Source organism: Magallana gigas, chromosome 6, assembly GCF_963853765.1.
Source record: "Magallana gigas chromosome 6, xbMagGiga1.1, whole genome shotgun sequence".
In the NCBI taxonomy this organism is placed as follows: Eukaryota; Metazoa; Mollusca; class Bivalvia; order Ostreida; family Ostreidae; genus Magallana; species Magallana gigas.
Window position 1 is genome coordinate 46,622,360 of NC_088858.1, and position 17,212 is coordinate 46,639,571.

At 32.8% G+C, this 17,212-nt stretch overlaps 1 protein-coding gene across 1 annotated transcript; it reads right to left on the minus strand.

Annotated features, from left to right (window-relative positions):
- Window positions 1-62: 62 nt before the first annotated feature.
- On the minus strand, window positions 63-17,168 carry LOC105342792 (RNA polymerase-associated protein RTF1 homolog). The gene is made up of 16 exons (XM_011449847.4): window positions 17,006-17,168; window positions 15,254-15,358; window positions 14,787-14,919; window positions 12,279-12,459; window positions 7,159-7,373; window positions 6,616-6,823; window positions 6,266-6,349; window positions 5,930-6,020; window positions 5,726-5,808; window positions 5,386-5,581; window positions 4,787-4,864; window positions 4,335-4,456; window positions 3,068-3,203; window positions 1,839-1,925; window positions 1,462-1,636; window positions 63-1,189 (listed from the first exon to the last, which is right to left on the minus strand). Exons 1-16 carry the CDS (start codon window positions 17,081-17,083, stop codon window positions 1,083-1,085), a joined length of 2,079 nt encoding a protein of 692 aa, XP_011448149.1. The 5' UTR covers window positions 17,084-17,168; the 3' UTR covers window positions 63-1,082.
- Between the last annotated feature and the right edge of the window lie 44 nt (window positions 17,169-17,212).

Sequence of the window (17,212 nt, forward strand, 5' to 3'; positions counted from 1 at the left end):
GCTTAGCAATCCTATGACACTGATTTTTATTTTTAGGTTATAGAAAGAGATTCAAACATTAATTCATTTGTATAAAAAAAATTTATTCAACAAAAATTCACTACATTACATACATCAATATGCCATGATCTTTTCATATCACTGGACAAAGGTCTTGTAGGAAAACAGAATCTGGTCATTGATTTCCAAGTCTATTTTTACTGTACCAACAATTACATTGATTTAAAATGGTCAGGTGACATGTAATTTACATGTACAGAAGTATATCTATTGTACACAAAATATATTTTTTAGTCTGGAAAACACCTATATAAAGAATTTACTTTAAGTCATCACCGAGACACAAATTAATTCCCTTTCTTCATGCAAAGAACATTTGTTACAAGCATTTTATGGATCTGTAAAAAAGAAAATTCGAAGTGTTCCAAGATGCATCAAGGTATCCTGTTATATAAAAAAGGTAAGGAATGACAAACATGATAGAGTGATGGCAATGTGTCACCTTGTTTCTCTATATAACACACACAAAATACATGTCATTTTATACAGTATTGTTTTATATCAGTGGTGTTAAACTGTATATCACTCAAACAAATGTTTATTGAAAAACTGTACACTCTTAACACATATACATGTACATGTATCTCAAAGCAAACCACACAAAGATATAAAGGATTGTGTAGAAAAAATATTGTTCTAAACTTACAAATTCACATAATACTGCTCTCACCATTCTATGCACACTTTGGGAAAATTGTGATGAAAAACAACTACAAATTAAACTACATTGTACATTCTTATTACAAATAGATTTGAAATTCACTTTTAAATGAAATACTCTTGCAAATTTTAACATCAATGTAAGTACTTTGTAACAAAAGTCTCCAGTGTCAATTTCACTGATGATATTCAACAAACAACAACCTGTTCTACAAAGAACAAAAGAAAAGATCATGAAGCTGAACTGAAACACAACATCCAACACAACTTTACCTCTTACACACACCCACACAATTCAACTCAACTCTCTCTCTCTCTCTCTCTTTCTCTCTCTCATAACTCTCACTCAACCCGTCAATGTCCTAGATAAGTCCTTTCATCTTCTTGTACTCGGCCAGGTTTAGGGATCGCTTAGGAGCGGCCTCTTTGATTGGTTGGAGACCCCTGCTACTGGCTGCCATCGCCGGATCTGAAACATAACCATGAGATAAAGCCATGACCTTGATCTTAATTGACACAGAGAGATATGTAAACTGAGAAACAAATCTACAAGCCAATATAACCAAATCATCATTTACATTGTATGTGATTGCATCAAGTTATTGATACACTGTTTGTTTCTATATATGCATATAAGGCAATCAAAATAGTTTACAAATCTGTGCTCTTTAGATTAACTTCAAAGGCAATCAAAATAGTTTAAAACTGTGGTATATGGTGGGAGAGAACCCCTGTACTCACTGCTGGCCGGCATCTCCAGATCAATTTCTATGTTAAAATCATGAACGGCGAACAAGTCTTCTGAGGAGCGTCGCTTGTCACCCTTATCCGATTTATCCAGGGAGGTGCTGGATAAAAGGTTTGGATACAGGTTTTGATCACTTTCCATCTTCTGGTCTATATTTCCCATTTCCTCCTGAAATGATACATGTTCATAGATATATTGCCTTGTGTTCTACTGTTAATTCCCATATCATGAGATAATCCTTAGAAATGATTACAAAATCCTAATAAATTGAACGTCATTGAAATGGTGACCACCTGGAAAGGCCCCACTTTTTGTAAAGGGATGACCCTGTAAATTTGACAATGTAAATACACCTATTCCTATTACTGACCAAGGATTTCCTGCGAGTGGCCTCATCCAGTTTGCGCTTCTCTGCCAACCTTTCTTGAGCTTTGGCTTCCATTTCTGGATCCCTGGCCTGGAATTTTAAAAAAAGGTGTTACTATTTATATTACCACTCATTGGATAACTATAATAATTATATTACAATTACTATTACTGGGGTACTACCAGTATTACCACTCACTGGATTGCTAAAGATGCAAATTTCCTCCAAACACTTACTTAAAATTATCAGCAAGAAAAAATCTTACTTGAGGCTACACCAATATAATTTCTTTTTGTTGGACATTCAGTGAAAAAGAGTACGAGCAGGTGAGCATTTAAATAATAATTTATTTATTTTTTTGTAGCCAGGGTGGTACATAAATAAATTTGAGTGGGTGGTTAAATTTCTTTCATGATACAGGGATGTGTTCTAAGACAGGTAGAGCCTAGAGGAGTTTTGGTTGCACATAAGAACATCTGGATTTTTGTTATGTGAGGTTGCCCTAAATGCTGCTATTTGTTCTCTCTGGATTTTTATCAAAACAATAAATGCAAAACAAACTGATATAAATGGATCAAGAATAATGTTTGTATATAAATTCCTCAATTACATACACAATCTATAGCCTGCAGGATTCTCTGCAGAAAAAAGAGAGATAACCAAACCTCTATATGATACTTGCTCAAAAGCAAAATAAATTCTTATTACATGTACCGGTACTGTTTATCTGTTTATTAAACTATAAAAATATATTAACAAAATACAGAATGACATTAAAGAGAATTGAATGATCATGTTTGGCAAGTTCAATTTTATTTTACATTTATCTATTAGAAGGATCAAGACAATCCCGATTATGATTTTTTTTTTGGGGGGGGGGGGGTATTTTGTTTTATATCAAAGGTAAAGAAGCTATAGGTTTAAATTAAAGCGAGTTTATTAAGAAAGACCTAGAGCCAAAGAGACAAAAATGATATTATAGTATCACTGCTGGAGAACATCACAAATTTGAACAAAGCAGTAATGAAAGCAAGAGATTAAAAGAAAAGATTTGTCCACATTTATTAGAGCTTTACCTAATCTACCGATATTAGAGCATGAACTGGTTTTGGACAGATTCACTTGCCATTACACATACAATGAAGCCATTACAGACTGCAAACTGGCCAAGTAAACGAACACCAAAATAATCAGATTTGATTTACTGAATGAGAAATGACTGGGTTTCTTGCCTTGGTGACAAGGGTGGGACGACAGGAGCGTCTGGTGAAGGGGTCAGCCACCGCATTCTTCATCTCCAAAAACTCTTTCTTTGAAGCCTCTTCTGCTAGAATTTGGTTCCTCAGTCGATTTCTTTGGTTAATATAGCTAAAGGACAAACACAAAAATGGTCAGATCTCCATATACTTATATGAGCTTAATCTTAAAGGGGCATGATTTTGGTCAAATTCAATTTTACTGTTTTTATTGTTTACAATGCTTTAGGAATGTATTTCTACTGATCATGTGAAATTTGAGAGTCAGACGTAGAGTTTTGAGCCAGATCCAAGGCTCACAATTCTCTGTCATGTAAACAAGGCTCGTGCACCGTTTTTGTTTACGTAGGTTCAATATACCAGTAAAAAATCTTTTTCAAGCTGATTTGTCTATCTTCTTTTTCATTTTAAGCATAAATAAACAGTTCCTAATGTTTAATACAATCATTTCATGTCTAAAACTGGAATTTCACTTCAACATTCAAAATGTAAAGAAAGCTTTGTTTACATAGAAAACATTTGTAAGCTCTATAACTCGCTTGTAACTCAATGGATGATAATCAAATTTTAGTTGCCTATTAAAAATATCTTACTGAAGCCTTGTAAACTTTAAAATCGGACAAATAATTTTTGACCAAAATCGTGACCATGCCCCTTTTAAAGTAAAACATACTGCTGCAAAAATTCTATCTAGAGGCATAAACAGTTATATGTAGTGTAAGCTCACTCTGTAGCAAATTCATATATATTAATAACGTAGTTTTTCTTTTATCCTCAGCAATATTTCTATACATTTCCTTGCAAAGTTACAGATGAACAAATCAATTGAAAAATTACAAAAATCTAGTTCCATAAGGAATTCAATGCATCAATAAGCTATTCAAAATCAAAACGAGTGAACATGTATATTGCATATTCCTAAATACCGTTATAAGGACGTAAGTTATAGAGAATATGGAGTAAATTCACAAGTTTCCAGACCTTCACTATAACCAAATATTATCCTTGTCGATCACAAATTACTGGTACTGGAAAGTAGGAGAGTAAAGCAAGAATTCTGAGATCCTCCCTCAAAATAGAGAATGTACATATAAATTTTGCTAGATTAACACTTCTTATTGGCATCTATCTAAAAAAATTTTTTAGGATTCAAGGTAAACCAATCATCCTGACACACCTGGTGAGCCCCACCTGGCAGGTGATATACATGTAATACCATTGGTACATGACAGAGTAGGCCTACCTGATGGATGATATGTTGTTGGTTCTCCTTCTGTCTAATTCATTGGCCCGCTCTTCCAGCTCTTCCAATTCCTGGGAGATTTTATACTGAGCTGCTGTATCCCCCTCTAAATCAGCCACTTCCTGCAACAACATTTTTTAACATTATAACAAATGTAATTACATGTAAATCTAAAGTCAAGCTATTGCATATACATGTACTGAGTAGTTTTGTTGAAAATTAATAAGAAATAATGTTTTTGGTAAAACATGCATATCTTTTCTTAATATGTCTTATAAATTTAATTTCATATACGTGAGCAGAAAAGTAATGATAGAGACATTGTTTTAATGCATCTTCTAGAGAGGATCCTGTCCCGTATAAAATAAAATATCATAAAAGTGAATGGATTCACTTTATTCCCTTTTTTTGGTAAGGACAACACATTTTTTCAGTACAAACTGATCTCTTACTTTCTGTTTGAGTAAGAATGTTTTCTTTATGGCGTAATTATGAGGATTCTTTTTGAACTTCTGCTTTTCTGCAACAATCTGAAAATAAGATAAAGAAAAAAAATTAAAATATTAAAAATGAACAAGTCCGTTGTACTTGAAGATATCACTGTGAATGATTTCCTTAAATTTGGAACAATCTTGAACATTGTACCTACATGTCCAATGCATATAACACATAGTAATTTACTCTAAACTTACACGGTGGTTTGAGTATTTTCTATTATCTTATTTATATTCCAATAGCTTTGCTACGTGCTGATATGGTTTCACCTTATACATGTATACCAGCATGATACTGTAGATTCCTTATTTTACACGAGTGCTTTATTCCATGATTCAGCCGTTTTCCATCAAATCGTGAGAACATAAAATCGTTTTTTATCATAGTTTCATGTAGTTTACATATGTCCAAAAAATAAAAGTGGGATTTCAAAATCTGCGAGATGTGTTGCTTGCAATTTTACACAGATACTAATTCCTCGCATTCAAATAGGAATCTACAGTATACACTACTAGTGTATAAGAAGCTTCTACCCTTGTACATGTACATTGCATACCTCTTCGATATCATTTTCTTTAAATTTGTAATTCAGTGCATCTTGAATAGACCTGGCCTTCTTATCTATGTCCTGCACTGTGGGGAGGGATAAATCCCCGAGAGTCATTGCTTCTCGCCACTTAAAAAACTCTGAGTCTGTGAAATCTTGATTAGAAACAAACTCCAGTCGATAAACACGTTCTGAATGACCATGCCTGAAATCATTAAATATATTATTGGCCTTAAAGAAAATCATTCAAAAAGGATTAAAACAAAAACGGACAACAAAAAAATAACCAAACTTCGTGTGGAAGACTTAAGAAATGATTAAGGAATTAAAATCAATAAATTAAACTCACTTTAGTTTAAGTCCCTTATTGGTTCTTGTTGTGCCAAGCTGATAGATTTTCGCAGTTTCTACTGTATCGATGATTTCTGCTATCTGGAATTGATGTGATCAGAATAAGCATATCTGATCAAGAGCAATGATATAAACTCTTAGAAATGTAAAATCACTTTACAGCTTGTTTTGTGGTGCAGTTCGTGGAGCTATCGGAACTTACTCTATACACAGCTCGACCCTCGTGATTTCCAATGCCAATCCGGACGTAACAACCACAGACAGTCTTCTTGAAAAATGGCATGTGACACCATCTATAAATTGGGGAAAAACAACAATAAACATGAAGAACTGGCTAGTACAACATTATGGAATATCTGAGCATGAAATCATTAAAAGTCTTATTCCAAAGACATGACATTTTAAAATCAGACTAGCAATTAGCTTGAGTACCATAAGCAAGGCAAAACAAATCAAAACAAATCAACTTGCCACCTCAGTTTTCTCCTGTTTTTAAAGACCAAGAACACTACATGAACATATGCATACATTTTCTTACTTTTCTAACTTGTGTCGTGATAATCGTATCTTGGACAAATCTTCTTTACAGGTTATGAATTTTGGTTTCCGGGATTCATATGACCTGCAATAAATTTTTTAGTTAATGCAACTTTTATCAAAGACTGAAAGATGTTATACAACAACTCTTAAAGTTTAATTCTATTTTATATCAGCATAAATTTAATGTTTCTGAAGATTTAAAAGTGAATTTTTGGTCATTTTTAACATTTCAAGCCAACCTGCACAAGTCATCAGAATTCAAAATTTTTCTGAACTTTTCTATACAGTGACTATTAAAATCTACATTCTTCTCAGCTAAATAGAACTAAAGACAAATGGGCTACTTACTCCTCGCCCTCTGAGTCGGAGCGGGCTGATGACCTTGAAGTACTGCTGCTTTCTGATTCGGATCCTGAGTCTTCCTCCCGCTCCTTTTCCGGTTCAGACTTTGGATCCTCCTCTTCATCATCATCGTCATCAGAGTATATGTCACTGGTTTTCAGCAGCTTCTTTTTCTGGTCTTGCTTTTCTTCCTGTTTCTTGATTTGTTCTTCAGCTGTTATCAAACGGTCATCCAAAATGAGTACCATGTAACGATGACATCAGTTAATAGTACGTTTATGTAATGGTTAAAAAGAATGGTTCATAGCATAAATATGAGTTCCCTCATGATCCTCAAAGGAGCACAACTCAATCATTTTCAGTAATGTACATTTTCCCCTGTATTATCCTCCTTTTTATTAAATCAGCACATTTTAGTTCTAAATCTCTGTTTTCTTGCATGAAAAAATTTCAATTGAAATAGTTAATCACTGTTACAGAAAAAGCAAAACCTTAGTGTAAATTTCCCTCAAAAAAGGGGGAATGAAGGTAACAATAAAAATAACTGACCAATTTTCTTTTTTTCCTCTCGTTTCTTCATCAGGTCTGTTAGAGCAGAGAATTTCTTATTATCCTTCTTCTCCTCCATATTCTTTCTCCTTTCCATGCTTCTTTGACTTGCTGATTTCAGATCTTTAAGTTCTTGTGCAGTTGGTACCATACCTTTCTCTTTCTTTTTTTGTTCTTTTTTCTTTTGTTGCTTTAGCTTCTTTTCTATTTCAAACCTAAACAAGTAATAAACCAATTAAAATAAAAAATAAAACACTGCAATTTCATTAGACTTTTTACGTTTTCTCCAATGACTCTTTGGCAAACAATACTGAAAAATTCAAATTTGTACTTTATTTATTTTTTAAGAAAATGAATAATTAGTGACAACAAGTTTTGCCTGTTGACGCAATGTGCGAAGTCGAAAACTTCAAGTCTTTATGTTGTTGCTAAACCCTCCTCAACATGTACGATAACATTTATGTTTTATATTTGAAAATGTCTTGAAAAACATGTTTTCTTAGAACATGTACACTGAGTGCACATTCAATATACATTTCTTGCTTTGTTTTTTAAAATATTGTCCGAGTACAGTGTACAAACAATTTGTCAACTCCAAACTTGCCATGTACTACATGTTGTCTATTGTCCGTCCTACCTAAATGTGTTGTTCAGCATTTTGACGTCCATTTCTATTGGTCAGGTTTTTTTATTTTCATTTATTGTCATCATCATCGTCCTAATATTTTTAATGTTGTTAGACTACTAATTATAAATATGCAATTCTAAGCAATTCTGTTAATTTTATTTACTTCAAAAGCCACTAAGGGCTTGTTTCAAGGTCTTTTCAAAATTTTATCAGTTGCCGCTGCACCGCCTTAAACGCTGATGGCATCATTTTATAACCAGTTAGCAATTTAGCTTGTCACAAAACTCACTATAAAATCTTTAAAAATTTGTTATAGCTAAAACATTTTCTGGGTAATTGATAAAAATATTAACGAATTTGAATGTGTTTTTTATTTTGAACTTTTTCATTCGAAAAGTATTTTTTCTCTCAGGTTTAATTTCATTATGTTGATTTTAACTTTTCGTTTTTGACATTGCGGCACATGTCGATTTAATGATCTTGAAAGCTTTCATTTTACTTATTTAATCTCAAACAAAATTTGATTTCAAAACATAATTTAAATGCAAACTACTTGAACTCTTTGTGGCACAAATTTCATCTCCCTGCGTCTTTGATTAATTGAATAATGCCACTTGTCTACCCTACTTTGGGACAACCCTCGTAATTTATATATTAACGTAGCTCGCGGGTTTGCTGACGTCACAATAGGAATCGACGTAAAGAGTCGACCGTCATAGTAAACTCATAATTTTAAAATGACAAATGAGATATTTAGAAGTATAAAAGAAAATATTTTAAAAAGCTTATATGCGGTTTATGACTGTTTATACAAAGATTTATAATATCAAGTGCTGAAAATTTAAAGATGTCACATACATTGTCACATTTTATTCTATAAAGATAAAGAATGAGTGTGTGTTAGAACTCTTCCATTTAAAGTCATGTTTTAAAATAGAATGTATGCATTAACTTTGCTTTTTTTTTTTACAATTATAACTTCCGTAATCTGTACTGCCGATTAAATTCTTAAATTTCTTTTGGCTTGAGATAACTGTTTTATTTGATTACTTACTTATAATGTCAGTAGTTGCCTGGCATTTTATTTTTGCATTGATTGACTCAGAGTTTCATAAAAACAAAAATAGCAATTTTCTGTATCTTTACAGCCTTACATTAATTGCATTTGATAACATTCACAATAATGTCTAATAAGCATTTACATGTTCTAAAATGTGTTAAACAGCTAGTCTTGTCAATAAATGCATTTCAATTTTGGTGTTCTAAGAAGTAAGGAAATGATGACGTCAGGCTAACGTCGTAATGAAAATATACGGTTTTGAGAAATCTTTTAAATCTTTAAAGTTTTTTTGCCAAGAATTGGCCGAGAACACATACTGATATTTTTTTATGAATTATTTCATAATTATCTCCTCTGTTTTTGTGTTGAGTATGATTAGTTTCGTCTGAATTGTTTAAAAGTTTGGAGCATAGTTTTGTAATGCGTTTCTCGGTTAAAATGTGCATTTTACTATATATTTCATTGAAATGGCGTTGCTTGATTTTATTAATGACACTGTATTTGAAACACAATAACATTATTACCGCGAAGACGAATCTTAAATAAATTTTAGAAATAAAACTATAAAACCTATGGATCACGTGGACAAATTTTCAAGGTAGGTTTTCTCACAAGCAGGTAAACCCGCGAGCTACCTTAAATCATTTGGTTTAGATCTGCAAATGTTATTACTTTTAGCATTTCAATTACATTATTAACACATGCATACATTTGTATCAATGACTTTTCAAAAATGTCAGTTGAAAATTCTTTGCTATTTGGTTGCTTATTATTCATAGGAACAGCACTTTTTTCAGCATTTTACACCCAAAGAACAAGGGACGTTATTGGCAAAAAAATGCCGTGTTTTAAAATCTAATGATACCTACCATTTTCAAAAGCCAAGAATAAACAAAACTCAATGGTATATGATTTATTCATATAACTTTAGTGTAAGTATGATACATTTTACGTTAAACACGGCGCCTTTTTAAAACGAAACGTCGACATTTTACGAAGCCTTTAACGCGGCGTCATAAACATGACGGACAGGCTTAACTAGATTTAAACACAACCAAACATTTCTCTTATTTTTTTTTTTTTGGTATTAGTATTTATTTCCAAACTTTCCATTCCCTTTGTTTAGAATAAGAATTTCGTATTAACTAACCCGACATAGTTAGGGAATCCGTACTGCAGAGAAATACTCGAAAGCCAGTAGAGGTAAATGAATATATTATTAATTTTACATCCACCAAGTATGATTCCCTCTATTCTATTACGAAAATGGATTGTACATTCATAGCTCTGTTGAAATTGACAGAACTGAAATATAAACGATCCAGTTCTTACTAAATAGTTTATCGATCGGTTGAAACCTTCAGCAACCTAAGAAAAATCCCGGACTACACGAAATAATTAATCATGGTGATGTCAGAATCAAATTCCAATATGAGACGATTTGGTTGTTTCTTATACCTAACGTACTGATGTACCTAACAATAATTTTGTTAATTTTTCTGACTTTTTTCAACCAATTCATTAATTTGTTGATAGAAAGATGTAAATATAAACAATAAATTAGCGATCAATGCAGAGAAAAAGAACGCGCGCGGGTAATGTAATTTTTTTCTGCAATGTCGCCACCTTCATTACCGCATGAATCACCATAGAAAGCATTTGATTGTTTAATATCAGGTGTATGAAACATGTGCATGTTTTATAGGGAAAAAAAATAGATACTAGTAAATATAAAAATGTTTTATAGAAAGAAAATATAAGTTGAAATTAACTGCATATATTGCTCTTATCGAGAAGGTATAATTGTTTTCATTCATATTTTAGATTTGATATCGCTGAATAGAGTAAAACCCGAGACACATTTCCAAAAACGAGCAACGGCGGACTTTTTGGGGGGGGGGGGGGGGCTAAAAATGGGATTAATTGGGTGACAGTCGGCAGTTCTTCAGCCGTTGTCTTGGATGATGTCGTATTCATTTTTCGTCGGCCGACCAATTTTGTGTCCATCGGGCCAAGTTACTTTTTTTTTCTGCGTCGGTGGCCGATTTCTTCAGTTAAACCAGTCGTTCAATACTAGTAGTCCATCGAGCAATTCTCGATCATCTTCCGACCTTCGGAAGACAGTTCTTATGTCTGTCGTCGCTCGGTCGATCGACATTTCGGCATTTGCATTTTCGTAAATGTCGGCCGACTGACGATCGAGGGTCAACTGGTCTTTGGGGGCGATTTTGACAAATCGGCTGATGCACGGACGATCAACCGTATAGGATTAGGTTTAACATTTACCGGCTATCGGTTAATATACATGATATATAAGCGGCGGTCAGGCGCGGAACCCTTTTCCTCGATAAATTGAAGCGTTACAGGTGAATATTCAGCAATTGCGAACTTGTCTATTTAATCGGCCGACCATCGGTACTAGTCGAAAGTAAGAAAAGATCACGGAAGACGAAGACAATATGACAATATGTCTAACGTCTGTTCTGGTTTTACGATTGATTAAACTTCTTCGATCACATATGACGGGTACAAATGGACTTAAACATAAACTGTTTACTTAAAGAGGAAATTATTAGTGCTTTGATCAATCAGTTCAATATGTCGGCGATTCTGTTATGATCTCAACAAAAATCCACTGTAAAAATTTTATATAATCGTTTACATCTAAATAGTGTGTGTGTTGTAATTTTCTATTTATTTATTTATCAATTTATTTATTTTTCGGTTGCAATTTCTATTTCTTTTTTCCTTTTGGCTTCTCTTACGTATACAAAAAAATATTTTAGATTTTTATAAGATAAACCCTCTTTCACCGGTAAAAACCGCGTGTTACGCCAGGTAACTGTCCGTGTTGGATCGCGTTGTTTGAATTACGTTGTTCAAATGTGCAATTTTCTAATCCTTTTTGCTAAAATTCACATTGTTCACAGTTATTAACCGTCACCATTTTCAGTATATGAATTTGTTATGATACAGAAAATAAGTACATGTAAGTTAAATATAAAAGTGGTTAATGCATGTGAAAGGTTTTAATTTCAGCAAAGATTATTCATATTTCTATATATTATAACGATTTTTGGACATCATTCCATGTTTAGCGTACACTAGTGACGTCATAATGAAAAATGACGTCATTTTGGTGCCTGTAGAATTTAGCCAGTATCGAACTTAGTACAATGCACCACATCAAAAAACAAAAGTAAGACGTTGAAAATATGATAAATTTTGCGGCCAAATACGGCTAATAACGTCCCTTGTTCTTTGGGGGTGCATATTATACACAGGTACGTGTTATACGCAAGACTTTATGGTATATGTATTAAGGCATTTGTCATTTTGAATCCCATAAACTGATACCACAGATATTTCATCTACACTCTGTATCCTTAGTGTTGCACGTAAAAACTTCCACAAAAATCACTAAATGCAAACCTCATTTTAAGAGCCTGGCGTCTTTCGATTCTGTTGAACAACTCTTGTTCCCTTTCTTTTTCTGTCATCTGTTCTAAGCGCTTTTTGTCGTCGGCATCCCCAATCAGGTTTTCGTCATAGCCATCATGAAACTCTTCTTCTGAGCCTGACGATCCGCCATCCTCACTTGAAGACACTTCACCTTGAAAAGTAAATGCATTATTGGATATATATCAATGTACCTTTTTTTTTTCCAACAAAGTTATCCCAAAACCTTTCATCCCATTTAAACATGTCTAACTATAAACAGCAAATAAAATCTGAATTCAGTACGCAAGTTTTATACAATCCCAATTGTCAACTTATATAAGGTTTTATAATCACTGTACATATTAGCTGCAGAACTGTAGCTCTCCGGGGAAAAAAATATTGACAGACTGGAGAGCTACAGGGCCACCCATTGAAAAAATTGTACCGTATTTTTCGGGCCATATGTCGATGTGGGGCATAGGCCGAATTGCTAATTTTTAGACAAAATTCAAGAAAAATCCTTAGACTAGCCTAATTGGGGGATAAGCCGATTTTCAATCGATGATTACTATAGTGAAAGTATGACCGCTGATTAAGAAAGTCATCGTATTAAGTATATACTTTCAGAATATCGATGTAGAAAGTCAAAAGAGTAATTAAAGTTATTAAATTTGCTTAACATATATATTTCAAGCAATTTTTAAAAATTAATCTGTGTTTTGTGGCTGTTTGGTCTCTTCCGTATTCGTCGGTGTATCGTTGTGCATCGTAATTTTACATAGTGTAAATTTAATTGCAACACCAACCTCCGTGGTTCTGTCTGGTAGAACTAAATATAATATTTTACCAAACCTTTTATATTTTATTAATACCTTATTGCTAAATCTCATTTAATCAAGTTATACTTTGAAAGCTACTTGTAAATACGGGGTATGGCGTCCATTAGCTCAACACGTGGTTTCATATTCAAATAGAGTTATCCCCCGTAATCGATATGAATGAGAAAACGAAATACCAAACATAAAATATTTAATTTGTGTTCTTTCCATTAATTAATTAAATAGTGACTTGTCGTTATGCAGAGAAGTTGTAAATAAATGTTAAAAACACAGTTAATGCAATGAAGTGTAACGGTGTACACTAGGCTACGTGCCCCCAGGCTGTGTTTTAGTCACAGGTTTCACACCTTTGTATATACACACGACACCAGAATACCGTTATTTCATCCAACAGAAAATTAATTGTAAAAACACATAGCATTTGATTTATTCTACACCCAAGACCAGTGATTCCTATGAATGCAGACATGAAGAATTTGCCAAAATTCCGTCATATTACATTCTACCCGGTTTCGTTTTCTTTTTTACTACGCAATAATAGTTTCCAGGGTTCATACACGAACGTGGGAAAAAATTCTTTTGATTGGGATTGTAAAGAAATACCTTGTACAGTACTGTACATTTTATTACTCACGATGTCATTACAAAAATTATCAACTGGACAACTATCGAACAATAGTTCAAACGGATGAAAAAAAAACAACCCTCATAATAAATTGCTACAACAGTACAACAGATAAAAACAGTGGATTTTATATTTTACTGTTAAATTTTTTTAACTTTGAGTCTAAGAATAGCCGATCCCGGGGGATAGGCCGGGGCTCGCTCATCAGAGGAAAAAAATACCGGCCTATGCCCCGAAAAATACGGTATATTTATTGCGCAGAAAAACGTGCGCTAGTTTTGGACTGATTTACCTTTAATTAGTTATTTATACACAAATTCTGTGAAAACAATTAGTACCATTAAATTCTTCGTGCAATTTACTACTGATATCGTCTCTTCACTTGCCTCGGATAGTCTTTTAAACACCATCACCAGTCCCGTAAATTCATGTGGTGCACTTTGTTTACATGTAATTTAAATGGCGACTCTCGATCTCGATGTAAATTCAATATACTTGATTTTTACGAGGTCGGTAGCGTGTTTCGGAGAAAATCTGAGGCAAATAAAGAGGCGATATCAGTAGTAAATTGCATGAAGAATTTAATGGTACTAATTGTTTTCACAGAATTTGTGTATAAATAAGGTAAATCAGTCCAAAACTAGCGCACGTTTTTCTGCGCAATATATATACAATTTTTTCAATGGGTGGCCCTGTACATGTAGCTCTCCGGTCTGTCAATATTTGTTTTCCCGGAGAGCTACAGTTTTGCAGCTATGTACATATGTGACTTAATCCATCTCCAGTATCACAGTTTGAACAGCCATTAACTTCTTTAAAATTGTTCTTAAAGCATATGCATAAAGTGATCTTCAAAATATCACTGTTTGCAAAGGACTCAGCATCACTTCTAAATTTGTTTTTGGTTTTTTCTTTTTTCATTTTTGCTCATGAGCAATCTGTCCTCTATACTCTAAATATGGGCAACTGTATACAGGCAGTATTCAATAATGAAACCTAAAGCTATAATTACGGATTGATTCGAGTGTTTTGTACCTTCCTCTGGCTCAGACACATGCTTATCACTCTCTGCTCCACTTTCATCAGATGACACAGCTGCCTTTCGCTTGGCTTTTTTGGAGGAAGACTTTGGTTTCTTTTTCTTGCTTCCCTTTTTCCCAAAATTCCACTAAAATAATAGTTAAAAGATACAACATACAAGTATAAGCTTCCTGAATTTCATAAAATATTTATGATATCTCTTTTATATTGCTTCTTCGTCCCTTTGCATAAATTTGTTGCCATGGGAATAACCGGTAGGTCAAAATAAACTTGATGAATTTAACAACAAATTGTTCAATCAGATCAAAATCTTCTCAATAAAGCTGCATCCTTGTATTTGATATCTAAATATAAGTGTAAATTAAAAACCTCAGCCAGTAAGGTAATCTCATATGAGCATATACCTGTGCAGTCGTCATATTATTTGTAAAATTATAGATAAGTTATTTTAAAAAATTTACATCATCATCGCTTTCTGAGGTCTCTGATTCTGAATCTGTTTTTGGCTTGGATGCTGACTTGGTTTCGGTATTTGGACGATTTCTCTTTGCCAGCGTCTTGAAATCCTACAAATATTTACAAGTACATTTCATTTACAAATACATGTATTTTCAAGTACATTTCATTTACAATTACAGACCTTTAGGTGTAAGGAATTTATCAGCTAAATATTGGAAAAGTTATTTTTCTTTCTAATAAGCAATTTGATGAAATAACTGATAACAAATAAAATAACAAATGAAATATATATCATGTAAATATATATTCTTACTAGAATAAAGTCATCAATTTTTGACTTTAACAAATATTTATTACCTCCAATACATCCATTTCCAATTACAAAATGAGACAGGTTTTTCCATTTACATAAATGAGAGTTCTTAAATTTGGAATTTATATTTATAGATATATCATTCTACAAATAGAATGTGTTATATAATCAATTGATATTAGCAAAATCCATCTAAATTTCATAATTTGTTATGTAATAGGGTTTTTTCTTTCATTTTAATAATGAACATAATTTACTAGTGGCTGTAACTGTAATAACTATGCCTTTAATATGACATTTCATTTGAAAGAGTGTTAAAAGCAATCCGGACACTTCTATTCAATTTAGTTTATTTTGAAAAGGTAAAGAACATATTACAATAAATAAAAAATATTAATGAGACTGAACAAATTTTGAATATTTATATTTTTTTTTGTCAGACAGAAATAAGTGTTATCAATTTTCTTGAGAATGACCAGAGACATGAATAACAGAGATTAGCAACTCCGCCCTTAGCCTGTTTTGTTGTTTAAATGGTATGGGACTAACCTTACTTTGAGAACTACATTTTAGTGAACTGAGATAATGATCTTAAACCAAAAGTATATTGTTTTAATGAAAAGTGCGCATAGGTTTTAGACATTGTTGAAACAAAAAATTGAAAAATAAGATTTATAGAAAATATATTGGCAAGCTATAAAACATCGGCGAAATCTCGGACGACGGGTAGCTAACTGCCTTCTAAAACTCCTCTTTTAATATTGTTTATATGACATAAACTCATGAAAATATAATCTTTTGAATGTTTTGGTAATAGGTTTTAGCTGTTTATATTTCAATATAATGGTTTATTAGAAAGGTATACTGATTTAAACTGGGAACACTTTACAATAGGGACCGCGGGATTTCGATCAGCTGCCAATCTCCATTATTTATGTCTCTGGAATGACTGTTTAAAATTAACATAAATTTTCATTGTTTTTACCAAAATAGATCTATTAAGCACGGATATACACCCAATTTTAACAAAGATATTATGAAATATCATTGAAAAAAAAGTTTATTTCAGATTTGTTCATAATTTTACTATTAAGATTATGGGATAATGTTGCTTTAACCCACCTAAATTATATAATAATATAAAACTAAGATACATTCATTAATTATGTCATGTGCAAACTAGAATTTTGTGTCATACCGTTGGCAGACACTTATAATTTTTTAAAAAGTCATCATGTATTTTGAAATATTAAGATAACCCCCAAAAATGTTATATACACTGTGTGTTTGTTTAGTATATATGTTTGTGTATTACTAATCCATACAGCATGATACAGTGGGGAATGGGGTTAGTTTTCTAATTTCTCTTCCATTCAAACGACTGAGAAATAATTAATAATCCACATTTCTATATGTAAGTAAAACAACAGGCTCAACCTACTTCGTCAAGGTTAGAGCCACTTTCACTATCGTCACTGTCTGAATCAATCAGAGCAGTCGTCTTCTTTCGTTTCGACATAGCAATAGTTTGTATAGTTCGATTTCAAAACATGGACACTCTTTTTGGCTGCTCAATATCTCGGAGTACCACAATGCATTGCGAAGGTTGGTCACTCTTGACAATCACCTCTATGTTTTACCGGAATGG

Excerpts from the sequence above, each read along its gene's own strand:
- LOC105342792 (XM_011449847.4), bottom strand. The coding sequence starts at position 17,083 with ATGTCGAAACGAAAGAAGACGACTGCTCTGATTGATTCAGACAGTGAC. Across the intron at positions 15,359-17,005 it reads GTGGCTCTAACCTTGACGAA|GATTTCAAGACGCTGGCAAA; the intron begins GTAGGTTGAGCC and ends AAATATTTGTAG. Across the intron at positions 4,865-5,385 it reads AAGAAAATGATATCGAAGAG|ATTGTTGCAGAAAAGCAGAA; the intron begins GTATGCAATGTA and ends TCTTATTTTCAG.